This window comes from Molothrus aeneus, chromosome Z (genome assembly GCF_037042795.1).
Source record: "Molothrus aeneus isolate 106 chromosome Z, BPBGC_Maene_1.0, whole genome shotgun sequence".
Classification (NCBI taxonomy): domain Eukaryota; kingdom Metazoa; phylum Chordata; class Aves; order Passeriformes; family Icteridae; genus Molothrus; species Molothrus aeneus.
This window is the reverse complement of record NC_089680.1, coordinates 34,318,798-34,345,510: the sequence shown is the minus strand read 5'-3', so window position 1 is coordinate 34,345,510 and position 26,713 is coordinate 34,318,798. Positions and strand designations below refer to the sequence as shown.

Sequence of the window (26,713 nt, the reverse complement as noted above, 5' to 3'; positions counted from 1 at the left end):
CTTCCTTTTTTAATTAAACCTCTCCTTCTGTTTTGAGCAACAGTTATAAAACTTAATTTCAGAGATTGAATGTATTAAAATCCTTCCACAAACAATTAACTCTAACTTTATTAGTAGCCAACCTCCTCAATTCTTGCACATTATCTGAACTAACCTCTGGTCTCCCTAGAACTAATCAGTATTCTGGCTCTGAAGGGGTAACAGCGAAGACTCAAGTCTACTCAAAAATATTTGTAAAATATAAGGAACAATATATTCATTTGCTGCTGATGTTCAGCAAACTAACAATTGTGAAATGTGAACAACGCGTCAGTGATTTTTTTAACTTATTTTTATTTTATTTTAGATTTTTCCAGCTGTAATTCAGACAATGCAAATGGTAGCTCAATTAAGTCATGGAAGCCCATCACTTAAAAACACCTTCGCTTGTTTTTACAGTACAGTCATGTCTTGATTTGAAAGACAGGTGTCCACCAAGGAAGGCAGGAACCTCCCTTGGAATGGAGAATAGGACACCCTTCCCTCCAAATTATTGTAAATTTGAAAATAAGGTGCTTTCAGGCAAAGATATGGAAAAGGAATAACAGTTCTTTACTGCTATGTCTGTGTATAACAAGGCAAACAAGCCATAACAGCAAACAAACCAGAACACCCGAGGAAGTCACCTCCTGGCTGTTTATCCCATTTCCCCTTGGTGCAGTTCCAGTCACAGCCAGCAGGGGCGCTGCTGGCTCCGGGCCGAGCAGGGCAGTGCTGTGATTCCCCCGCGCCTGCAGGGGGCGCTGTGGCACGAGCTCAGGGACCACGCGGGGATGGCAGCTCGGCCCAGACAGGGAGTCATGAGCGGCAGCTGGTCACGATTACCAGGCTCCTGTGCAGAGGTGGCCCATATGGGGACACCCCACGTGCTGGCTCTGGACCCCCCACCAAATGGCCGAGAAACGAAAAAAAATAATTAAACAGACTTGCAGTGCAGGAAAACTGCAGCAGACAGGGATCTCTGAGTTCAGCATGCAGGAGTGGCTGTGGCAGCACGAGGTGGGCAGAGGGTCTGGCAGGAGCCAGTCCTAATATTTCAGCTCCAAGTGGTCAGGCAGCAGGGAAAAAGCAAACAGTGCCCTTCTCCCACAAACCCGGAAACCAGACTGACCAGAAGCCCAGCCCCAAACCTCCAGGTCCCCTCACCTTTTCTCTGTGTTGACAGATCTAACCGCCTCCAGCCAGGGCCATTCCAATGGATTGTTGTGACCCACAGCTACATCTTTTGTTTTCTTAAGTATTGGTAGTTATTGTTTCCTAGCAACATATGGGACAAAACTCCATGAGAGGAAGAAACAAAAGGAAAAATCCTAACCCCCAAGAAGTCATGAGGAAGCAATGTGTTCTTGTTGAATTGTGGGAGAAGTGTATATGTATACACTGCTTAAAAGGAAGAACATTGTCTTCTTTAATATCAGAAGCATTTGGGAAATGAGCATGCAAAATAACATTTTCTCATTCGTAGTCACATTTCAGAAGCCCAGAATTCTTCAGATACATACATTCCTTAAAATACAACTTCTTGTTAAGAAACTCCTCATTACTTGTTTTCTCAGAAACTTCATTAATTTTTTTAAAGGAATCCATTTTTTCTGAAGTAATAATATTTCTTCTTTAAATTAAAATCTGAGTTAAGCTTCATTTTCTCTAATATACTATAATAGTTGTATTAGATGTGTTTGTTTGTATGATATGTACAACTGTGTATATTACTTGGGTGCGAGTGCCATGCCATTCCACAATGCTATGGCCTATCTCATCTCTGAAGTATCTTCTGTGTTATCCAAACAAAGATTAAAGAAAGAGAAATCATCGTTTAGAGAAAGGATGTTGGGTTCCCTCTTATTGTCTATCAGTCATGGGGTAATCCTTCACTGAAGATTTTAAGGAGGTTGTGTTTTTGTTATGCTTTATAGAATGTCTTCAAATAAGTTGTGATTATAGCTTCAAAACCAGTGTAAAACCACAAGAACAATAATTTCGTTAGAACTGGTCAAATTTCTGCTCTCTTGAGTTCTTCCAGCAGATCTAAATTATACTTGTGACATATCCTGGTATATCCTAATTTGATATTAGGAAAATCTGGAAGGAGGAAAGTTGTTTTATCATGAATAGATTTTTAAATATGCAACAAATACAGAAAAGGGGGCAGTGGGCAAAATAAGAAGTACTAACATTCTGCTTTACTTTCTGTCAGGCTGGGATGAAATACAGAAACCACATTTTGAAACCTGGAGGATCTTTGGATGGAATGGATATGCTACAAAATTTCTTGGAGCGTAAACCAAGCCAGAGAGCTTTCCTATTGAGTAAGGGATTACGTGTTCAGTGAAGCTATGATTCTTTGGTAATGGCATAAAGTATGGAATCAGCTGGAAATATCAGTGTATTTCACATTTTAACTATGTATCATTCTAGGGAAACTAGGTCATTTTTTGATGATTTTTTAAATTGTATAAATAAAAATGTGACTTTTAAAACAGAACTTCATAGGACTACAAAATTCAACATCGGGGAAAAAAATTCTGAGATGTGCAAAAGCTGAGGAAATTGGATGGTAATTTTTAAATTTTTTTATGAAATAGTATTAATTAATACTGATCAATATGAGGAGTTAATGCCATGTTTTTCTTTTAAGAGACGCATTTATATTATGTCTTGTGAATTAATTTTAAAACTGAAGGGGATAAAAATAATATAACCAGCAATAAAGGAAACAGATTCATTCTTATTCTCTATTCTCTTTTGTATTGATGGTTCACCAGTGTCTCTGATGGATAGGAAGTGTGTTTGATTTTGTCATTGTTTGAATTCAGTCCAGCTGCCTGACAAGTTTCAAGACTGACAACCTCCCCCAGATACCTGTACAGCCGAGATGTTTGTGTGGTACTGTTAGACCTAATTCTGATGCATGTTAAATTTTTGTACCATTTATATACTTACGAAGTATAACTAAAAAGGAAAAAATCAGCCAAAATCAGTGACTTTTTCAGTTATTCCAACAGTCTTTCTGTTGATAACCACAAATCAGGTATTTTCCAAATTATATCAACACAGGCATTGAAATATTGTACTTGAGCAATTATAATGGCTTCAGTTGGCTTCTTAAGTATTTTGAGATACAAATAAGGAAGGAAGGAAATAAGATATCCCTGATGGGAATGATAAAAGACAGTTCAAAGTTTTCCTGTTCCTTTCCAGTGTGGCATGCAAGAGATGCTACAAAAAAGTGCAATAGATTTAATGATTTCAGCTGTGAGAGTGTGAAAGTAATCAAGGAATTATTCTGCAGTTTTTCTGCAAAATCAGGAAAAAGTAGTCTTACGAGCCAACTCTACACCATCCAAATAAAGCTGCTAATCCAAGTGCACTTTTCTTGTCTTAGGTATCATATCTTACTGTGGTTGTACTATTACGGCATGATATAAACAGCTTCTAAATTTTATTTTCTAGACAATACATTTTTGACATTTAAACCACAGTTGTGAACATGGTAGGAGTCTATAGTTATTGTTCAACAATGAGACAAGAAAATGTGCCTGGTCAACTCAAAAGACTTGTTTCAGCAAAAGAAAGCATAAAATTCACTTTGGGTCAAAGCTGTCAATTTGTTTTAGGGGGAAAAAACTAAAATTGGGATTGTTCTCAGAATTTGTGAGTGTTTCTCAACGTGAGAAACTTTATTTTTTGCCCTTTTTTTCTTTTAAAGCATTGAAACTAGGGAGTTAAAATGAGCTTAATTAGTTTCTGGAATAGAAAATCTGAATGGACTTACCTTTGAACTGCACCAGTTAGATGTGAGGAATCATAACTATTTGTAGCCAAAACAGATTAACTCTATAGTCTGACCAGACCACACAATTAAGTCAAATCTAACTGTTATAGTCAGTTACAATTTTAGGCCACAGTCTGCTGGCCCATGAAAAGGCAATGCATCGATCACGTGTATGAGAACATCTTGAACAGTGATCAGTATGGCCAGAATGGAAAGCTGAGAAAACTGGTGGATACAAGATTATCCCAAAACCTATGAATTTTGCCTAGATTTATCTCCCTTACATTATTTTGCTTACAGTATTTTGCCATCTTTTTATACATGTTTAAAATTCTGGTGATCCTGTCTTATTAGTATGGTTTTTTTTCTTTCACACTGTAATGATAGCTCCAAAGAATGAAAACATTGTAAAAAACATACTAAGTGATACTTTCTCCAAATGAATCTGCAAATCTAAGCAATAGAACCTTTATTATGAAAAAGACACAGTTTTCATTTTACAGTTGGTAGGCAGATTTCCACATGAGGGAGACCTTTCTCTGCATAAATCAGCAGTCTTGGATCAAGGTAGATAATTGTAAGTACAGTAATTACAGCCAAAAATACGTGGTGATAAAAAGTCATGTGATTTAAAAGTTAGATTTAGAACAGTACTGATGGTAAATTATGACAATTTAATTGACTTTTTAATTTTCTTACTCTTTTAGTCTGTGTGCTTGTGTGTTGTACAGTGTTGAATAGCCAAGATACTGAAGTGCAGGAGAATGTCTGCTATTACTCGTGTGTGGAAATGCCTGCATGATTGTACAGTTATGTTAGCAGCAAAAGGATATCCATGTGTGTAGGGAGGAAAAAACTAAACCATATTGTAACCACAAATGAAAGTGTTATGTTCTATATCTGTTCCCAAAGAATAGGATTTACTGTAATTTGTTTTTGTAGAAGCCAGTTCCTTCATCAGGCAGTAATTAAGTCAGATCAGCCTATGGCTAAACACTACACTCAACATAGAAGACTAATGGGTATGTTCTGATATGCTTATGAAAATCTTAATGTGGTAACATATCAAACTTGTCTGCTAAGTTTTATATTGGCTTCCTGGAGCCCTCTGAATTAAATTGGGTTTGGATTAAATGTCTTTTTTTCTTCCAACTAAAACTTATTCTATGATTCTATGAAATTGATGTTCACATTTTTATTCTAAATACCTGATGTTGGAAAGGAAAAGTAACCTGGTTTCTGTTTCTGCACCTGTCTATAACAGGTAGAAAACTTTGTAAAGGAAAAACTTTATCTGACACTATTCTAAGGCTATGACATAGAGGACCCCAATAAAACAGGGAACACTTCTGCTTTGCAAACATGAGTTGATGACCTTGACACTGCCAGAAACAATCACAAATATGAAATCATGCCAAAATCATGCCATAGGTAGCTGACAAAGCCTAGCCTATTCTAGAGCTGCTAGACCTAGGCTTCCCCTGAATTAAATTTCAAAACCATGAAAGTCTGAGTTTATTCCAGCCCAACTCTAAGTATTCACTATAATAAATGAGGAAGTAATTTGTAGTTTTTGTCTGTAACAAACAGATGGCTTTTAAAGTTAGAATTGTATCTTAAAATTTCACTGTGTTAAGGATTATTATTTTCTTGTATTAGAAATTCAAATTGAACTTTGGCTTCACAACAAAGGCTTCTCAGGAAAGGGTAATATCAGAGACTCAGGAGAGAGTGCCTATTATCCACTGAGCAATTGGATAACAGGCAATGGCTTTCAGTTTCTGTTGCTTCATTGTAAAAGAATGGCTTGAGCATGTGGCTGGGTTACAAGATGGCTAAGTGATGGCCTCAGCAGCTGCTATTGCCTACTTGTCTGACAGAGGTCCAACTTTCTGGATTGCCTGTAAGTCACATGGTAATTTTTACATAAATGGTAAAAACAGTCTGAGTTAGAGGTTTAAACTTTGCTCTGTGAGATGTGGTGGCTATTAGTTATTATGCTTCTCTCTGAAAAAATGAAATTGTATCCAAATACCTCTGGAGGTAGTGCAGGGTAGTTGAGTTAAATGGAGATTCCTGAAGGGATTTTCTGGAAGCATAAGAGCTGTTTGCATGATAAGTGATCTACTGATAGGGGTTAGAGAGGCTAAATATCAGCTGGTTATGTGGTACCCAAGTCAGTGAAAAAGGAAGGAAAGCAGTTAGGTGGAAGGATGAGATTGGAGAATGATGTTTTGACAATAGTTGTAGAAGGGTTGAAGTGGATGTAAGAGGCAGATAACAGGAAGAAGACTAACTTGATGTATAGTGATTTGTAAAAGGCTGTTTAAATGTTTTTCACTGTTTTATGAATTAGAAACAAGACATGCTTTTCCAGGAATAAATTTCTGTTCTTACTTGCAAGCCAAAGAACATGAGACTATGCACTGGCTTGTTACTTGAGAACTTGACTTCTTCCTGACATCTGGAGATTAATTTTTTTTTCACCACTATTTTCTTCATTAATATATTTTAAATAATAGATTCTCGTGGTGGAAGGAAAGAAGTTTTTGGGGAAGTTCAGTTTGTGGGGCATGTGCCAGAAATCCTGTATGGCTAATCATCACTGGCCTGTGTAAAAAGTGTATATGATGCTGAAGATGCAGTCCCAAACAGCAGTCAATCTATTTTAGACCTCATTCGAATAGATAGAGACAAATTAAGTAAATGAATTGGAAGTAAGTGGTTGCCTAGAAACCAAGAATCATGACCTAATTTTGTTCAATATTGATTAACAGAGAATGGACTCAACCAATACTTGCTTGCTTTATACTACTGATAAATTGAAAAGGTTAAAAATCTCTGAGTTAAGAGAACCAAGGAGTAAAACTATTGAGAAAAAAAAAGTGAATGAAAAGTTGTATGTCTTTGAGATTCAATTGGCCAAAATCCCACAGTTTCACAACTTAAAAATCTTTGTGAAAAATTCTAAGAACCAATCTGCTCACCAGTAAAAACAGCATTTAAAAATAAACAAAACAGAAGTGTGTGGTCAGAAGTAGGAAATAGTTATAAAATGAGGAATTGTCAAGTGTTAAAAATTATAAAGAAAGCCAAGACTGTCAAGGCAAAGAAAAATGGATTAAAGCACTATAGAAAATAATATGTATAACTTAATGTGTTAAGAACAAATAAATACCAGTTGAGTTACAGACCCTTCAGTGGATGGAAATGCTAATATGGCAGATGATAACCAAGACAGTTTTAAATTCAGTTCCTCTTCTGCATTTACAAAGAAGTGAGTGATGTAATCATGTCATGTGAGAACAATGGGGTACTTTCCTGTCTATTAAATGAGGAGCATATTAAGCAATACCTATGAAGAATAATCATTGTGGCATGAGTAGAGTTGTATAATTTGTCCCCTACCAAACAAATAAGAATTAATGGTGAGGACATTTTTCCCAGTGCTGTGAATTTTGGGATAATTAGGCATATGTCATTGTCCTAAAACACTGCTAATGAGTTCTAGTCTTAAAAACCAAATAGGTGACTATTGGTCACATAGCTTGAAATCCAACTTCAGTGAAACAGCAGGAAGCATAAATATTTTTCTGTCATTGAAGAGCTAACAGTGAATATAACTTATAGAGTGCAAATGATTTTATGGAAAACAAGATTTTTCAGACAAGCCTGATGTAATCATTCATGACCATTACAAGCCTGTTGAGGGCGATTGTAGAGATTTATGTATTTGATTTAGCTCTTCATATTTTCATTTAAAATACCACTATATGATATGAATAGAGGATTTATAAAATGGATTAGGAACAGCTAACTGTTGGGAGTACTTGTTGGCATAGAATTACCACTGAACAGAGTACAGTGGTCTAAGTGCTTCAGGCATCACACAGGAATATAAAAATATAAAACAATAATACAAATAATCACTGGTGATAGAATTTGTAAGGAATTGACCAAAAAAAGCAGTCACGATGAATTGTTTAGATTATTTGAAAACTTCTGGCATTCTGATGTACCATGGGTAAAGGAAGGTGTAGCATGCCTGTAGCAACTAAAATGTAGGTTAAAACTAAAGCTTGGATGACTGTATTCTGTAAATTCTTTACTTCTGAAAGTATCTAGAGGCTAATTACAGTAGCCACTTCAATCAGAATTGTTAGGAGACTTTAGCAATAAATGGTTAGGCAACCTCATGATGGATGAGCGTGAAAATATTGTGTAGAAGCAAGTTACGTCTGTATACCATAGCAGTAAAATGGACACAGCGATTGCACAAAATTTTGGTGGCCTGATTTTTAACTGGGGCTAGTAAGCCTTGTTATTCCAAATAAACACAGATGGTTCTAGATGTAGAATAAAGTTAAGCTGTGGAACTCCTTGCCAAGGATATTGTAGAGGTTCAAAATGAGTTCAAAATAAAAGTCAACACAATCCAGTCTTAGAAGAGAAACCCAGTGGAGGGTGTTTAAAAAAATAAAACCTTTTTCATCTTAGGAAAGACCTTGCAAAGTAGGGGGTGGAAATAAGAATATCCAAGATTTTACATGTATTGCAGCCCTATTCACATTTCTTTTAGGCATCTGCTTTTAGCTGCTGCTGGAGATAGGATACTGTTTCAAAGCAACCTGCTGCTTGATCTAGTATGAAGGCTGGAGAAGGAGCAAAAGGTGACTTTTAGTATCTAGGTATCATCATAACATACTAAAGACTCCTTAGTTGGAGAATGTCAGCCAGAAGCTGAGGCCAGTCATTTCAAAGAGAAAACAACTGCATTTTTAACAGTGAAGACAAGTACCAACTTTGTGAGTAGTTTGTCCCAATAGTTAGTCCATTCTTAATGTCATCAAATCAAGACAAGTGAAACCTCTTCTAGGAGGTACACGTTCACCAAACACAATGATTTAGATTCACTATAACTGGGTGAAGCAGAATGGCTTGTAATATACAAATCAGATTGATTTCATTTTTCCTTTTAAAATGTTACAATTCCATAAACCATATCTTAGCAAAAACAATTGTTGCATGTTTTTGCAGGGAAGAAGTGTAAAACTACCCAAGGTAATTCAATGTCAAAGACTTATTGCCTTCTAAACCACTAATGGAAAGTAAAAGCAAGTGGAAAAAGTACTTCTAAATTAAGCAAACATTTTAACTTGAAATAGCTTTCTTTAGCTGCATGATTGTGGGGTATCCAGACTTTTACAAGAAAAATTAGCAGACAGATGCTTTTCTACATGACAGAAGATAAACTCATCCTTTGATTTCATGTTGAAGAAGGCCATATTTTTCTCGGTAGAAGGCAGAAACTGAGTAGTACTCAAAGTTGTTGTTACAAATAGGATTTTTGAGTAGCCAAAGTTAGCTTTTCTTCATTGTGTTGTCCCCCTTGAACTTCCAGATTCCAGTTAGGTTGACTTCTTTTTTGCAGAGCTGATATCTTCTGATTGCTCTCACTGTCAGGCCCAAAATATATCCTCTCTCTTACCTCTCCACTGAAGTGTTGCTGTCCTTGGGAATTTTGTCAACACATTATCTGAGATGTATACTTTAAGCTTGGGAGAAGCACTTACAAATACAAAGAAATACAAAGAACGGAGCAATTTCTGTTTCTCCCTTTATTAAATTCTTTATTTGTTAAGAACCACTCATGGTCCAATATTCAAGATAAATTACTACCAAAATCTGACAAAAGATCAGAAATTTAGTCAGATTTTACAGCCACGTACTGTATAACATGTTACAAGTATTGTTAGTCACAAAAGGTTTTTGCAACTACTTTATTATATAAACATGAAAGAGATTTGGCCTAAAGCATTAATGAGAAATGTCTCAAAGCACATATTGTGTTTTAAGAGCACGCACTGAGAAGAATACATTTGTATTCCTTGGTAAATTTTTTAAAGTGTGGGTTTGTATTTTAAGCTTAGTCAAGAAGTAAGACTCATCCTATTGAAAATTCAGTATTAAGACCAATAGAGATAACAGGGCTTAAATGAGCTATTTGTAAAATATTAATTAATATAGTGCAATTAAACTTAATAGCATTAATAGCATTTTTCTCTTACATTTAAATTTTATTTTTATACAAAAATGTTCACATTCTCTACAGATAAGAAAAATCATCAGAAGTTGAGGGGTGTTATAATAAGCTGTCTGTATACATGCTCACATTATGAATGTGTTTTTGCCAAAGTATGTTTATGTCTTATCTATTTCTACAGCAAGCATGATAAACCCTGGATAAGCCCAACCATAGGCCTTTTCACCATTTCTAATGGAACTTAATGCACAAGGGAAAGATTCAAGAGGTGTGAATCTGCACAGAAAAAAAACCACCTCTGAAGATAATCACACTTCCTGGCAAATCAGCTTCTTTTTTCCTTCCTTTTGTTTTCTCTATGCACCTTGCTCTGCTGGAGACATGCAGGAGTACCCTTTAACCTGAAGAAGGACCTTTTGGCCCAGGATGGCTTTTTAGGACTTAACTACTTTAGTCCTTGGTAAAAGTGTGGATTAAGTTTGACATGGCTGGCTTTCCTTTCACTCTTATTCCTTAGGAATTACATTGGGTTTGCTTGACTTCTTCTACAAATTGCTTAAATCACAAGTTAGCCCTTCTCTCATGCCATCAGGAACCCAGTGTGATCAGTTCTCTGTAAGCTGTACCCAGAAACCTGTATGCCTTGAAGACAAGAGAAGTTAGATAGAAATAGATGGATTCAGTTTAGTCTGAATAGAAAGATAACATGATATCTGGGTTGGCATGCAGTTAATAGGTCTTTTCGGAGAAAACTTAAGGTGGGGGGTGTGATACTTAGGTAACATAAATTTAGTGTACAAGGGTAAGCTTGATGTGGTAAAAAAATTATATGTGAGAAAAGTGGTTGTTCCCTCAAAGATGTGTGAAAAGGAAATTCAGGACCCCTTATGAGAGGTATGATGTGTAAAGAAAAAAAGAAACAAACAGCCAAACCCCACCTTAAGTTTTACAGAAAACTAATGGTGATCACTGAGAAAACAGAGAATTGGCTAATGTATTTCAAGGCTTATCTAGGTTCACAGGAAAAGGGGTTTTCATTACAGGGAAAAACCCAGTTAGTTTAATCACATAACCGTCTCTCAAGGACTTTCTCCTGGACAGAAGGAGATATACTACGAAACCATTCATAGATTTCAAGGCAGAAAAGTCAGTTTCAAGTGGAAGATCCTACCTGAGTTCTTTTAAAAGCATCTCTAAAGCCTGAGCATTGTAAATTTTCAAATTGTAACAAGTGCCCTGGCTGGAATGGCAGATGTTATATTTGCTAATCATATATTATCTTCTTAATGGGTAAATACCCACTGAGAAGTACAAGGGCATTGTCAGGGTGTGCAGTGGTTTGGTTTAAATGGCAGAAGCAAGCCTTCTTCAGGTACATAAACAGCCAGCAGAAACAGAAAAAAATAGTGGTCTGCTATTAAACAGAAAAGGTGAATCAGTCACTAACAGCTCAGAAAAGGTAGAGGTTCTCAACAGTTTCTTCACCTCTGTGCTTACCAGCGCGGCTGGGCCCCAGGTGTTGGGAACAAAAACCCAGGCTGATGCCAACACAGATCTGCTGTCAGTGAAGGCAGAGTTGCTGTGTGAGCTGTTGCTGGAGCTTGACCCATATGACTCGAGGGGCTTTGATGATATCCCCCCAAGGGGTCAAGACTGGATCATGTCATTGTGAGGCCACTCTCCATAATCTTTGGGAAGTCATGTAGATCAAGGAATGTTGCAGGAGACTGGAAGAAGGCTCATGTCATCCCCACCTACAAGAAGAGCTTAAAGGAGGACCCAGGAAGCTATGGAGACATCCATTTTACTTCAGCCCCTGGGAAGGTTAAAGAATGAATCCTCCTGGGGCCTATCACATGTCAGGTGAAGCACATGACTGGGAGAAGCCAGCATGGATTCCACAAAGGCAAATTGTGCTTAAAAAACCCGGTTACCTTCTATGACACAGTAACTTTAATTGCTGTTGGGGGAGTGTTGGGCACTGTTTGCCTGGATTTCTCCAAGGCTCTCAGTAGTGCTTCCCACAGCCTCCTTCTGCAGCTGTTGTGTTATGGCCTACACAAGGGATCCTAGGGTGGGTGGGGACCTGGCTGACCCAGGGCAGTGGTCAATCACTTCTCTCCAAACTGACAGCCTGGCACAAGGGGTGTTCCTAGGGATTGATACTGGGCCCAGCACTGTTTATTTTTCAGAGTGATCTAGAAGATGGGATCAAGTGTATCCTGGTGCAGTTTTCCAATACTAATATACTGGTCGAGGAAGCAGATGCTTGTGAAGGGAGAGCCACCTGCAGAAAGACCTGGATAAGTTGGAACAGTGGGCTGATGAGAACATTGTGAAGTTCAATGAGGACAAGTTTTGCACCTGGAAAAGCAAAACCTTAGTCCAGGAGTGCAGCACAGCCAGGGATCTACCCAGCTTGGGAGCAGCTCTGTGGGAAGGAGCCTGGTGCTCCTGGTGGACTCAGCTCCATCTGAGTGCCCAGTGTGTTCCTGCAGCACAGAAAGGGGGCAGATCCTGGGTGGCTCCAACAAGGGCCTCACCAGCAGAGATGAAGTCCTTATCCCACCCCACACAGTGCTTGTCAGGCCACACCTGCAATTCTGTGTCCAGTTTTGGCTCCTGGTGCACAACATGGATGTGGATAGGCTGGAGAGGCCCCACGAAGGCAATCACAGGACTGGGAAGCCTGGCATGTGAGGAATGGCTGAGGGAACTGGGTTTGTTCAGCCTTGAGGGCCTTGAAAGATCCTATGTTCCAGTGTTTAAGGGGTGGCTACAGAGAAGATGGAAGTTTACAAGGAATCACATGGGAAGGAGGAGGGGGTATGGGTAGAAGTTACTAGAATGTGGAGACATTCCAATTGGACAAAACAGGAAAATTTTTGTAAATTATAACAATTGGCAGTTGGAATATCTCCTCAGGGAAGTGTGTATTCTGCAACTTTGGACGCTTTTAAGATCCACCTGGACACAGTGCTGAGTCATCTTGTCCAGATCACGTTTTTGCAAAAAAATGTTGGACCAGGTGATCCTTGGTGTCCCTCTTCCAGTCTGGTATTCTATGATTCTTAAATATCTTGAAATAACTGACAAGGATCCGAGACATAGATTGTTTCTGTAGCAGAAGGGATGCAATTTCTTCTTGATTTGGAATAGGCGACAGGGTAGATTTGTGTTTTCAGGATTTTTTGCTTTTGACATTCCAAACCTGAAGCAGAGACTGTAACTGTCTCAAAACAAAAAGAAGAAAAGAGACAAATCAAGCTGCTTTGACTGCTTTCTGGGCTGGAGAACCCTCAGAGAGTAGAAATTCTGCTTGCCTGATACATGTATTTCATTAATTTGAGCTCAGTTCTCAAACTCAGCACATTGCTTAGGAAGTTGCACGGGTGTGATTCTTAGACCAGTGTAGAATGCTTTTCCAAATAAATCCCCGATATGTATGTTAGAGTCGCATGTGTTTAGTTATCAACAAAATTCCTACAATAATAAAATTATTATTGAAAAATTTATATTACTGTTGCTATACTAGTGTTGCTAGTATAGTTGTTACAACTGCAATAAAAATGATGCTTCTCTAGATTACTTACTCAGGATAAGAAAGTTGTTTCAGTTGCTGGTATAATTTCCCTGTGCAACTTTAATTAAAATAGAAAGTGGCATCGGAAGTATAAAAATACTGCTGACTTCATTAAAAAGAACTTTCAGTTTGTGCAGAAGCGCTGTATTAGGAACATAGAATTCAACATAAAATATTAATTCAGACATCAGCAGAATTGGAAATTGCAGAAGCAAAACTTCAGATGCAAGAGAATAAATCTCTCAATCATTCTCACTGCTGAATCTCACTAAGAATTTTATCCCATAGCTTAGCAGCTAACTTGTATGATGTTACCTAATTTTGTGGTATTTTATATTGGCTTTTTGTCTTCTGATATGTGCTAGCTATCCTCAGAAGAGAGATTTTGGCTAAGGAAGTAATTCCATTTGTTTTATAAAACAAAAAATTATTTATGAAATATTGCTGTATGTCATAAAATTAAAAAACAACACGTTATCTTAGAAAATAAGATACTTAATTTTCTTTCACATACTTGTGAAGGCACAAGAGGGACAAGCTGCACTTCCACAGTTCTGGTTTATTTTACTGTAGCCTGAGCAGGTTAGCCACTGTTATTATAGGCTGCCCAACTTCAGCTCTGTGGTTGTGGCCTGAAGGGAACTCTTGCTTAGGATAAAATGCATGTTTGCAATTGAGCCTACCCTAAGCTGTGGGAGGTGCAAGCATTTCAGGAGGATTTCAGAGATTTTCAGCTATATAGCTGCAGCAAGTTTTTGATCAAACTGCATGTTATTAGAGCTCTATGATCACGGTAAATGAATCTTCATGAGAACAGCTGAAAGGACATTTCAAAACAAAATTTTTCTCTTCTATGTTTCAGTCTTACTCTAATGCATGCATATCAGAATTCTTTATTAATTTAAATAATATGTATAATACTTTGCTTTGTTTTCAGAGCCAACCAAAATAATTCGGCTAAAATTCTCCACACCAAAATCAGCTTGGGGAATATATACAGCATGGAGAGCTTCAGCTTAAACTGTTACAGTTTGGCAAATTTAAAAGGAATTGCAACAGGTTATTATAATAGGAGGTTTTGGACAACCTAAATTGCAGACAGGTCTACAAGCCCAAACTATAGCTTGTATATAGAAAGTAACTTCTAAGTATAAGGTGAGAGTTCATAAAAGTAGGTAAGAATTTCTTGGAATCATTTATCAAACTTGTTGTGGGTTAAAATGTTTTAATATTTTTAATTAGAGCTTTGGATTTCAATAGCATGATTTTTTTTTCACTGAAATATTAATGTAGATTTATTTTTTAAATTGAGATTCTTACAAACATATTCCTTTATATAAAAGTAACATATTTTCTTACAGAATTGTCAGATTTAGACTTCAGTTTTACTCTATCATGCATAAGATGTGTTTTCAGATGGCTTTTAGATGGAAATTAATTTTTAGCAGGGATACAGGTCTGTTAAAAGCCAGTGGAGCTTTGTTAAGTGAGCTGTCTGGTCAGCTTGCATTAACAGAATAAGTGAACTCTGACATTCACCAAATATTTAAATGTCTCCTACAGTAACTTCTTGTAAAACTTTAAAAAGAGAAAATATCCACATGTAAGGGATAGATTTATTTCAGCCATCCTATTATTTAATCAATATGTGTTGTACCCACTCTGTGTTCTCATTTAGACCTGAAATCTCATACTGTGGGAAGAGTTGTAAGAGAAAAGCAAGGTGGTTATTTCAAACAATGGTGTATTCAAAGATTGGCATCAAAGCCAGAATTGTCAGTTACTGGTGAGAACTACTGACAAGGCTGCTGATGCAAGTGGAATGGGCTAGATATCCATGTGGCTGCTTCTCTGTGCCTAACACTTGGAGATGTGGATAAAAGGATGTCAGGCTGACATGCAAATGTAGATGTCACAGACTAAGAAAGGAGCAAAGGGCAGGAGAGTAACTTGCCAAATGACAGCATGTATATGCTTCATTGGAAGATGTGTTGAAACTAAAAGCAAGATGACACTTGTGTGGGTAGTAATTGTAGGTGTAAATAAGGTGACTGTAATCTTCAACTTCAGCATTAATTCTTCCTTGATAATGAAATCTGGCATCATGATATTTTAACTTTTGAAAGGGGAAACATGAAAAAATATCACCAAGAGAATGAACTAGAGTAAATGAGATATTGGTAAGAGAACTGTGTGTTTATAAACAGGATGTAACGAACAGATTGAAATTTAAAATATTTATTGCTGTGGGATGATGGGGGAAGGGAATACAACTTGATTGAAACACTTGTTTTGTTTCCAGATATATAATAAGATCTTTAATCTTATTTATGCTAGTGTAATGTAATACATCAAAAAACCTTCTCCAGTTTTTCCAGGGACACTGAGCCATAGCAGCTGTGGGTTGTCCAGTGTGATAAAAGAAAGGTAGAAATAGTTCTGTTCCTGCTGCCAAAAATCTTACTGAGATTTATTGATGGAATTTGTGGTGCCAAGAATGCCATGCCAAGTGCTCAGCTGGAGGAAAGCAAGTAGCCTCACTTGAGTTTTTCTGTAGAATGGTTTTCCAGGTTGATCACAGCAAATAGAAATAAATTAATTCTGAAATATGGGGTTGGTTTTTTTTTTGGAGTTCCTTAGTAAGTTTGTTCCTCTTTTACATGTTTATTTAATAGATGCATATTTTTAATTTCTTCTGTGGTTCTTCCTGTTTCATAGGATAGATAGTTACACTGTTAATTAAAGCAAAGTAAGGTCTTTGTATGCTTTACTTGATGCATGTAATCATGAATTTTCAAGCACACTTTTATTCTAGAACAAGCTCCATGACTTAGTTGTCTAGTTTTATGTTATAAGGAGACCTATAGTTTAGTAGTGTCTTTTCAAAAATCAGATTTTGGTTAGCCTGTCACTTGGGACTGTGTTTTAGTACCACCTATACTATATAGATAATTTATTTCAGACAGAGATGCTAAAATTATGAATAGTTATACTTCTGTTTTGCCATTGCATTACAAAGTATCACTAAAACTATGATACTACCTTGCTTCAGAAATATGGAAATGCTAATAAGCAATTATGAAAGATTGCTGTTAGCTGCTCACAGTATAAATATTTCTTCATGATACTGACATGTGAGTGCCTGTAAAAGATGAGTGTTGTGCTCTGCTTTTCAGAGTGAACGCACAAAGATGTCCCAGATATATCTGAAGAGCCAGCTCACTTTTTCAGTGTAAGCAATAGTAATAGCCTTCCAGTCTGTCACACTATGTGCGTGTATTGGTCCTGTGATTTGAGAAATTACCCTTGCAGTTTTTCCTGTTGGTTTGGCTGAATGCTTTGTTTGGAGTGAGGCAGGTGCCAGAGGCATGATCCTACTTCCATTTTAGTCAGTAATAATTTTACTACAGAAACTGAGGCTGGATAAGGCCTTTTGTGTGAAAAAATTCAGTCCTGTTAAGTAGCTTCTTATCCTATAGTTAAGAAAACAGCTCATAAAGATGCTGCATATCAGAAGTTATGTATAAATACAGGCTTTAATAATATGCAAGCCAGACATGCAAATCTAATTTTTTTTCAAATCTGCATGAGAACATTTTAATCTGTGAGCTCAGATTTGCTATGCCTCCAACATCTCTGTCACAAAAGAAGGTAGTGTGTCCTGAACAGAATGCAATGCAAATACTAGTGCACTTCCCAGTGTGTTAAATGGAATGTTTAATGGCAGTTTGGGCAGTCCTGCAGCACTGTGCCATGTTGACAGTCCTAATACAGGCGCAGATCCAATAGGGAAAAGAAAGAAGGTGGTCATGTAATTGAAGACTATATCATAAAGCACTGTCACCAATGGGTGTAATTATGGTTGAACATAATTATGCACCTCCTAACCTTATGTACCTTAATTATAGCACCTCCTAACTCTGCATACTTGCCTTAAAACTCAGTCTGGTGTAACTGTGCTGGCCCACAGAACACACCATAGTTGTATCAGCTGTGACCCTCTTACAGCTAAAGACAGTAACTTGACTAATGCAAGCATCAGTGGGTTTTCTCTATCTATGTAACATTTAAAGCTAGTTAGTGAAGAAATCTGGCAATAGACTGTGAAGAAAGTAAAGCTGTTACTGAGGGCTTTGGCTGCTTTGTTTTTCTGGGGAATGAGAACTATTTGGGAGGGCTCTGGGTAGCAGCTGGAGAGCCTAGGAATTTTGGAAGCATCTTGGAGTGTCTGGAGCAGACAGCATGATTTTGGAAAATCTCCAAACTGTGTGTTGGAGCAAAACACAGTGTGTAGAAGCCACAGTACCTCCTGACACACAGTCACATGGCATGACAGTTCCCTCCACATAGGTGATCTTCACCACTCTTGCCTCTATCTACATCTCTTTCTGGGAAAAAGCTTTAGTCTTCTCTGAAATGAGCCATGATAAAATGTGTGTCTTTCACATGCACAAATGTCTCAAGGGTGCTCTATTGTAAGGAAGCTGTCCAGCCAGTTAGGTCTATGTAGTCATGGGGAAAGCAGAGAAGGGTTCCACCCACAGCAATGTTTTGCCCTTAGTGGAAGAACTTGGCCTAACTTCACACTCATTTGAAAGCATTTAACAGCAGTAGGCAGGGAAATGGACTATGACAAATGCATCTGGATGATAGAATCTTTTGTCTCAGTGGTATTTTGTTGAAGAATAACAGCAACTTTGGATCTCAGTGTCTTTACAAAAAACTCCTGCACTGAATAAGTAGGAGAAAATAACTTGACATCTTAAAAGGTCCTGAAAATCCAGATGCATGAGAAACAGCTGTACAACACACAGCTTAAAGCAACGCACTTCCCCCCACCCTGTACTCCTCTATATTTAGCCAACAAAGTGAAAGTTCACTGTGCTACCTTACATCAATGATGGGGATTGGAGAGACAAAGACGCTTTATTTGCTCTGCTGTGTAGTGACTGGACTGTGTGATAATGCCTGAGTAACAAGACATTCAAAGGGAACAGACCAGGGGGTATGAATGCACTAACAAGTAGGACTTGCACAAAAGACATCCCCAGGGACACAGCTTCATTTCACAGGTTCTGCCTGGAGCTTGGCTCTGCTGCCCAGCCCTACCCAAAGGCAGCCTGGAAGAACAGTATGGGATGAACAGAGGTAATTAGTATTTTTTTTTTAATAGCAAATATGTGTTTAGAGATTTTCAATATCCACTAGTAAGCCAGTAAATCTACAAAATTGTTCTTACTATCTTTCCCTTGCTTTCTTCAGGGTGTTCATCAGTTCCTTTTGAAAGTTTTTTCTGCTAAATAACCACAGCCAAAACTTTCAGGCTGTACCCAGCCAAATGTTAATGTTTTTAGAAGTAGTAATAATTATGCAAGGAGTAACTTCACTGCTCACTGACGGTGAGTTCTGTATTCAACCTGAATACAGGCAGGCTATTGTGGAAGAAGTGAAGAAGCCTAAAATTGTACCAAATTCCAAAATTCCCTTCTGACCCTCCATAGTTAAAAACATTGCTGGAAACACTGAGAGACCTTTGAAGGCTTTTGCCATTTTGTAGAAATCGTTGCAGAACACAGTGTACTAACTGATGTTCTCTCTGTCTGGATAAAGGATTCATACATAGGGACTGGGTAGCACTGCTCTGATGAGCTTTTCTTTGTCTAGGTATTTCATTCAGACAGTTGCAGTGTAATAAGAAACACTGTACTTCAATTTCTCCACAAGTTTTCTTCCTCTCTGTGATCTCAAATTTTGTTTCTATAATGATTTCTGTCCCTCCCCCTCTTCTGCAAATTTCATCGAGCCATCTCTGGGAGCTTCTCTTCACTTTAGTACCCTTTCTTTTGACACTGAATTAATTAAGGATGAAACTGGAACAGTGACTCATAGCAAAGAAGCAGAGTTCCTTATTAGTAATAAGCAAAGAAGGCCACAGGAACCCACTGCTTCCCGGCTCCAACAATGCCTTCCTTTTGTGTGTCATTCCCACATTGATCATGTTAACTGATGCCTCTTTAGACACTAATTGTTATATTGATGAGCCTGAATTGAATGATTTCACTATTTAGGAGCTTTTGGGGATGCAATCTCCAAAAAGGTGAAAGTGCTAATTATATTGGTAATTACTTTAAAGCTCTAATCCTACTTCTGCCAGTGTCCATTCCCATGGTAACAGTAGCAGGTACAGCAGCATTCAGCCGAGCAGCACTCAGAGCTCTTGGCTATGTCAGCAGTGGCTGAGGTTGGAAAGACTATACAAATTGTGCATACAGATGTTCTAAGATTCCATAGATTTCTTTGCCATAGATCTAACTTAAAATACCAAAAAAAGCTATGCCAAAATTTAGTTTTTTCTTTATGAGCTATATTGGCTTTTTAAAATCTTTGCTTTTACCCTTAGGTGAGCTGGCAGGTCTTCCAGAGGCTGGTCTGCAGCCAGAGTCCTCAGGGGAAATTCTGTCTGACTCAGCAATTGTCTTTTTTCCTGCAGCCTCCTGGGCTGAGAACAACAGCTTTGCCACTTCCTGACTCTTGGGTCTTGTCTACTAGGCAAATTTTGAGAACTAAATTCCCACCAGTGTTTTGAGCATGTCTGAAGTTGTAAATGGACTGTATTTAGGATGGTTTGTATCACTGACTTAACATTCAATATTAAACTTACTTAGGCTGCCATGACCTACAGGAACTTCCTAGATACTTAAGCTTTTACTGTGTAATTGTGATGTTTCTCTGAATGTTGTAAATGCAAATTATTAAAATTTTCTTTATGAAGTAGCACAGATTCCAGGCTGTGGTAGTTGGCAATTCACTGTGCTCAGCAAAGCCAAGCATGACATTTCTGTGCCCTGGAGTGAAAGTTCTGAAGTGATCTGAGTGGAGGGGTGAGCAAGAGAAAATCATAAAGTATCTTAATTTTTGCCTCAGTGAGCTTCAGAACTCAAAATCAGCTCCAACAAAAGAACTTCAACAGTGCACTTTAACAACTCACTTCAAGAGAGAGTGTTTGGTTTTACAGACAGGTTCCTCCACAAAGTGTTTTAAATTACATCATAATTCAATAAGGAATGTAAAGATTCTGAAGTACAAATTCCTTTTCAGTGATCCTGGAAGTATTAATAGCCAGAATTTTTTTTTCCTGGTATTAGTATTGGTAAACTTTAAAAGAAAATGTCACCTAATACATTTCTTTTTATTTTAGCTAAATAAAGTTTATTTAATTCTGCAATTCATACTAAATTTCACTTTTGAGCAAATCTGCTGTTTACAGTGAGATTATACCTATTCTGTTTACTTAAATAAGAACAATAGGGACATCAGAGATACTGATATATGGTGCCTTAAGATCTAAGGAGGAACCGGCTGATCATACATTTTGAAGATCGGGGCACTTAATTTATCCAAGTATAGTACCTTAGATATTTGCATTTGTTTTAGTTACTTCCTTTTATTCTTGACATAGCTTTTATGACACAGGATCAGTTTTCTAGTTTACATACCTGAAGTAAATGAGAGTTAATATTTGGACATGTTTTATCGTCCCTGATTTCAAGCAAGGAAAGACTAATTTAAGTTCATAGACATATGTACTTGTAAGTTATACTGTTCTCTACTTGGCAAGGGCCTTAATGTGCTAGCAAAAGAAAAAATTCCAAGTAATGGGTCTACCTGAGGAAGGGAAAGGGAAGAGAAAAAGAAAAGGAAAGGAAAAGTTGCTTTTTAGAAAAAAGGTTTTTCATGGCTAGCAAACTTGAGAGTGGGGGGAGGAAAAAGAATTGTTGACAATTACATTCATAGTGCTGCTGTTATTTTACTGACAAGCGTCATGGTTAGTAAATCACAATAAGTCCCTGTATTGGGGTGGTAGACATGGTGTGGCTGGGTTCACAGTTGGACTCTATAAACCTTAGCATTTCTATGTTTTCCTTCAATCCTTCTACTTACACAAATAAACCATGTTATTGAGTGTCAGAGTCTGATAGAGTGTTTACACAAAGGCAACAGTGTGAGACATCTTGTGCCATCCTCTTGTCCTCATTTGGCTTATGATTATTTTAGATGTCCTCATATCTGGGGTTAAAGGCCCATCAAGTTTCTCTTGTGTTTTCTGTGTGGTTGCACATTAGCTACAAATTGCCTTGCCATATGCAATGTGTCTGTCTGACAAATATTCCAGCTCCATAGGAGTTGGAACAAAGCAGAAGAGGTATCTCATTTGCTTCTCTCTATCATCGTGCTTTACAGACAATTTCTAGGAAGAGAAACCTGGGAAAACCTATTCTTTATAATCTCCTCTGCCTCTGAACAGACAGGTATGGAGCCTGATGTCCTGTCTCCCAAAAAACTCAAGAGTCCTCTGCAGCTGTAAAACAAGCAGGCTAAATGAGAGCATATGATGTTGTTTTGCTTCCTGGCAGAGAGATGGCTATCATCCTGATTTTCCTATAGAGAAATTTAGTAGGTGGACTGGGGATAGAATACTCCTAAATGTGTACAAGCGAAATAGCAGAATAAAGGATGTTTACTCTAATCGGTTTACACAGAAGTAACAATGATCTGAAACTGCAAAACTGAAAGAAAAGCTGTTCTGAATATCCCATAGCATGCTCTGCTCATTTTCAATTGCCTTCTGCAGAGCAGGCAAACAACTGGCATCAGAAGATGGAGAATCTAACACAGCAAGTCCGCAGATGGCTGGGTCAGAGAAAAGGACACTTCATCTGGTTTTTTGGATACTTAAAATTTACATGCAGAATATCTAATAATGACTACTTCATTCCAAGTGCTATTTGTATTTGACAGTAAAACTCTTATGAAGCAGAACTAGAAGAGACAGAAGGGAAAAAGGAGGGAGAACAGAGAGGATTGTGTGAACAGCAAATATGGATGTGCTTTAGTGGAGAGAAAAACCTGGAGAGGGTGGGAGAAGGTAAACCTGTGCCATTTGCAAATGGCTCAGACTGGTGCTTTGGAGAGCCATTTCTATATGTTGGCGCTCATGTTTAAGTCCACTTTGCAGAAACAAAATTATAAATTCTCTCTATTAGAGAGAATCACGCTCCAGTCATGCTGCAGGCTGTTTCCCATTGAAACATGCTTTCCATGTTTGGATTTGTCTTCATTTGTACCTTCAGTAATGAGGCCTTGGGCTGTGCTGTGCTGACAACAAAGCCATTCACCTGGGCTGCTCCTGACCTTGAGTTTGTCCCCATATACTTTTATTTATTCCCTTCACCTGTCCTTGGCTATGTGGCTTTTTGAACTTTTTGGAGGAAGCTGTGTAACCACCTGTTCTTATTGGCAGACTAAATTGGCAAAATGTTTCTCAAAGGCCTGAGGCTGACTTACAGGGAAGAAAACAACCAAACACAAAGCATATTGTGCCCTTCACCACCCCTGAGCAATGAAGGAAGCAAAAGCATTGGAAGCTTTTGTGAGGCAGGTGGCATGCCAAAGTCCACGCAGCGGCTGTGCCGACCCTGGGCGTTTTGATGCCTAAAGAAAACACGCATGCTGTTCTTCAGGGAAGCTATTACCATAGTGCTCAGATGTCACAAGTCTGCAAGAGTAGAAACTTATCCGGTTTATCAAGCTGAGCTACCTTTTAAATTGATTTATCTCTTCTTGTTCCCCTGCCAGGTCTAAGCAGTTTGTGGTTTGCCTGGGGCCTTCAGCAGCAAGGAGAGGAGAGGAATGGCATGGCAGCTCTGCTGCTGGCCAGCAGTGTGGGGGACTCACTGCTCAGATGTCTGAAGCAGAAGGTTCAGCTGTTTTGGTCCCCGTGCTGCCAGTCATGCTCTGCTGGTCACTGCCACCAGAGAGCCCTGCGGGCTGAGCACCGCTGCAGCCCTGTGCTGGGTGACCCAGCTGCATCTGTCAGCCACGTTTCCTGCGGCAGCTTAGCAGATATTGACACACCAACAACAGTTCAGTGACTGTGACAGGTCCCTCCCACACTGCAGCACCTATGATTTGTATTAAAATGGCATACCAAGTGCTGCAAATTCTAAATAAGGGAGGTTCCCTCTCCCAGGCTGTATACCATTCAAGGCTGGAAGGATTGCTGCACTCCTGCTACCCATGGTCCGTGGCAGACCAGGATAAAATGCAAAGCTCCTAAATCCTAGATTAGTGAATTAACAAGATTATCCTTTCACTCTGAAAACAAGATTGAGAGAGAGATTTTGGTAATACCCAAAACTATTTACATTAAATTGCCTGGAACTGTAAAACATTTAGATTTTATGCTTAAGGAAAAAACCAACCTACCCACAACTCTGTTGGTAGAGTGTAAAAGTCCCACCTTGATCACACAGATCATGTTAGTTACAAGGCTGTTTGAAAGTTATACTACTGACATGTCTTTGGTTTTTTAATAGGTCCTGTGACATTATGAATGCCTTCATAATGAAAATAGCTTGTTCCATGAAAGAGCAGATGTCCTAGTACTTAAATACATGCTGCTGCCATGCCAAAGTCTTTTGCTTAATGGCATTAGAAGCAGCAGTTTGTTCTGATCAACAGTTCTGCTAACATTGTAGATGCCACAGAGAGCCAGAACAGGTGGATCTCCCATAAAAAAAGAGTTTTTATGGTCCAGATTTTGTACAAAGTGCTGGGTGTATACAGTTCCGCAGAGCAACTTCCAGCACTGGGTACTTAGGCTTCCCTCCCCCTTCCTAGTACAAATTCTTTTATGACATTTATGATATGTTTATATGAAGAACTGTGTTACGCCCAAGCAATATAGCTGTAGCCAGACCAAAGCAATGAATTGTCTAAGGGAAAGAAAAAGCCACAGACAAATCTTAAATTTAAAGTGTATCTTTGGCACAGAAATCTCTAAATCCAAAGGTGCCTTCAGCTGATCTCTCACACTTTCCCTAGCTTCTCTTGCAGCAGAGGTGGACCTCTTCTATTCCATTTTCTTCACAGATTTTCCAATAAACCAGTTCCCTTCTTTACAATATTGCTACCTGCAGCCTCTCTGTTTTTTGGGGTCTGCTGAGGATGAAGAAACAGAGTTGCCCCTCTGTGACCATTTTCTTGCAGGTATAAGAACATTGAAGCAGATAAATCCTGTGCATGTCTGTGAGTGGTATGAGGATGCCCCCAGGCCAGGCTGAGTGGGGCCTTGAGCAACCTGATCCAGTGGGTGGCATCTCTACCCACAGCAGGGGAGTTGGAGCTAGATAATCTTTAAGATCCCTCCCTACACAAGCCAATTGATCATACTATATTAGGGCCTGGCCTCCATGGGCCTCCTTCCCACACACTTTGGTCAAACCATGGCAGCACTTCAGTGCAAAGACAGAGGTGTCAGGACATCCAGACTGCTCCTCTCCTCATGGCAGAACGTGGTGGATAGTCACTGTTAGCATCACACAGCATCATGCCCTCCTGGTTGCCTGCTGTGCGTGTGGGGGATGTATATACCCATCAAGAGACTACTTATGTACCCTATATGGAGGCAAAAGCTATGTCCAGCCATGTTCCCTGTCACGTGGGTGGATGTGCACTCAGCATTTGATGGGAGTTGTGAAGTTTCATCATGTCTTCTTTATATTCAGTACATACCATGGAAGGAGCTTTATCCATGTCTCCCTTCACTGTTCCTCTTAAAAGGCTCCCTTGTCCTGAGCTGGTGTCAGAATGCTTTATTTCAACTCCAAACACCAATTTTTGAGTACAATTTATGAGGGCTGTGCCCAGGTGCTCGTGGGACTGCCTAGCACGGTCTTGGGGAGAGAGAGGAGAAAAGATGTGTTTGCTTGAAAGTTGTGTGTTAGGAATATGAGCGGTGGAGAAATTACCATTAAAATGCTTGCAGAACTGGATCTGTTCTCCCATCGGTATTTATCACAACAAGAAAGACTATATGTACTATCCAGTATAATAATAATAATAATAATAATAATAATAATAATAATAATAATAATAATAACAAAACCAGCAAAAATAATAATACATCTTAGCCCAATTCCATGATACTTTATTGCTTTATCATTTAGTTTATTAGTATTATCTGCATTTCCAGCAAAACTAAGGCAGGCCATGATAATGGGGGAAAGCAGAGCTGTACCAATGGCCAAAGGCCAACTCCCATATTACCATATTCCCAAAGCAAGGAATGTCCACTTTTCCACTGAAATCCATTTTTAGTTGTTTAAATACACATTTTTATTGCATTATTCCATTATTTTTTTCTGAGGTTTATGATTTGTATGAAATCCACCATAAATCGGAAATATGCAGTATCTAGACTGTGTTAGGAATGTCCATGCTCCAGGAAAGAATTTTATAGATTTAGAAATCAGCAATTTAGAAATTGCATGGTCTGGCTCCAGCAGAGCAGGTGCAGGACATCAGCCTTCCCCTCGAGCTGTTTCACACCGCTGCCACTGCCACTGCCTGTTGGCCAACAAGGAGAGTAAATGTCACTTGTGTGCTGTGCTGCAGCCCATGCCTTTATCAGGGCCAAAATGCAAGCCTTACAGCCTGGGTCAGGAGCAGGCAGCATATTCCTGTTGCTTTCCCTACCCTGCAAGGCTGGGGGCCTGACTGCAGTGGCACTGGGTCAGCGCTGCTGGGACCCTGCTCCCACTGCATCACAGGAGCCCTGTTTGCCCAGGGTACCCACAGCTGTCTTCTTCCAGATCCAGGGTCAAGAGGCTCCTCTTGCTATCACAGTGCTCTGTGTCTGAGGTGTGTCTGTGCTTGAGGATTGGAAAAGCTTCTCTTTTTTTTCCCTACAGGGTGTTTTTTTTTTGAAAACTAAATCTGCAGAGAAAAGAGAACACAGATTCTGCTACTGGAGCCAAGTCTTCATGCCAAATTTTGTGATATAGCATATACACCTTCAAAATGTCACCTTATTTTGCTCATTAAAGAATTATTTGCATGGGGAGGCTTTGATTCTGCATGAGTGGATAAACTGTTGTCATGAAATTTCTTTCTTTCTTTAACAAACTACTGTTCTATATGGAGTTGACACTGAATCTTAAATTACCCTACATACTCATCTGACAATTCTGTATTGTGTTTTGGCCTAAAAATGCCTTAATGTCACTTTCTTCTTTTACTATCATTTCACTTGTTAAATTCTTTTGCCTGGAAAATGCCACATGAACACTGGGGAGAAACACCTCAGTTATTTAAAAAATAAAAGTAATCTGAAGTGGAAGATTTTTAGAGCTGAACACTTATGCCAGGAACAAATTTCATCAAGAATTCAATAAGATACTATTTTTAACTATCAAATTGAAATTAGTTAATA

At 38.5% G+C, this 26,713-nt stretch overlaps 1 protein-coding gene across 4 annotated transcripts in view; it reads left to right on the top strand.

Moving 5' to 3' along the window:
- The window catches only part of NLN (neurolysin), a 36,312-nt gene extending 33,542 nt beyond the window's left edge, over positions 1 to 2,770 (top strand). For all 4 annotated transcript variants that reach the window (XM_066569679.1, XM_066569677.1, XM_066569680.1 and 1 more), the window contains exon 13: positions 2,237 to 2,770. In XM_066569679.1, coding sequence (XP_066425776.1) covers positions 2,237 to 2,371 — 135 coding nt within the window. In that variant the 3' untranslated portion in view covers positions 2,372 to 2,770. The remainder of the gene's footprint in view (positions 1 to 2,236) is intronic.
- The last annotated feature ends 23,943 nt before the right edge of the window (positions 2,771 to 26,713 follow it).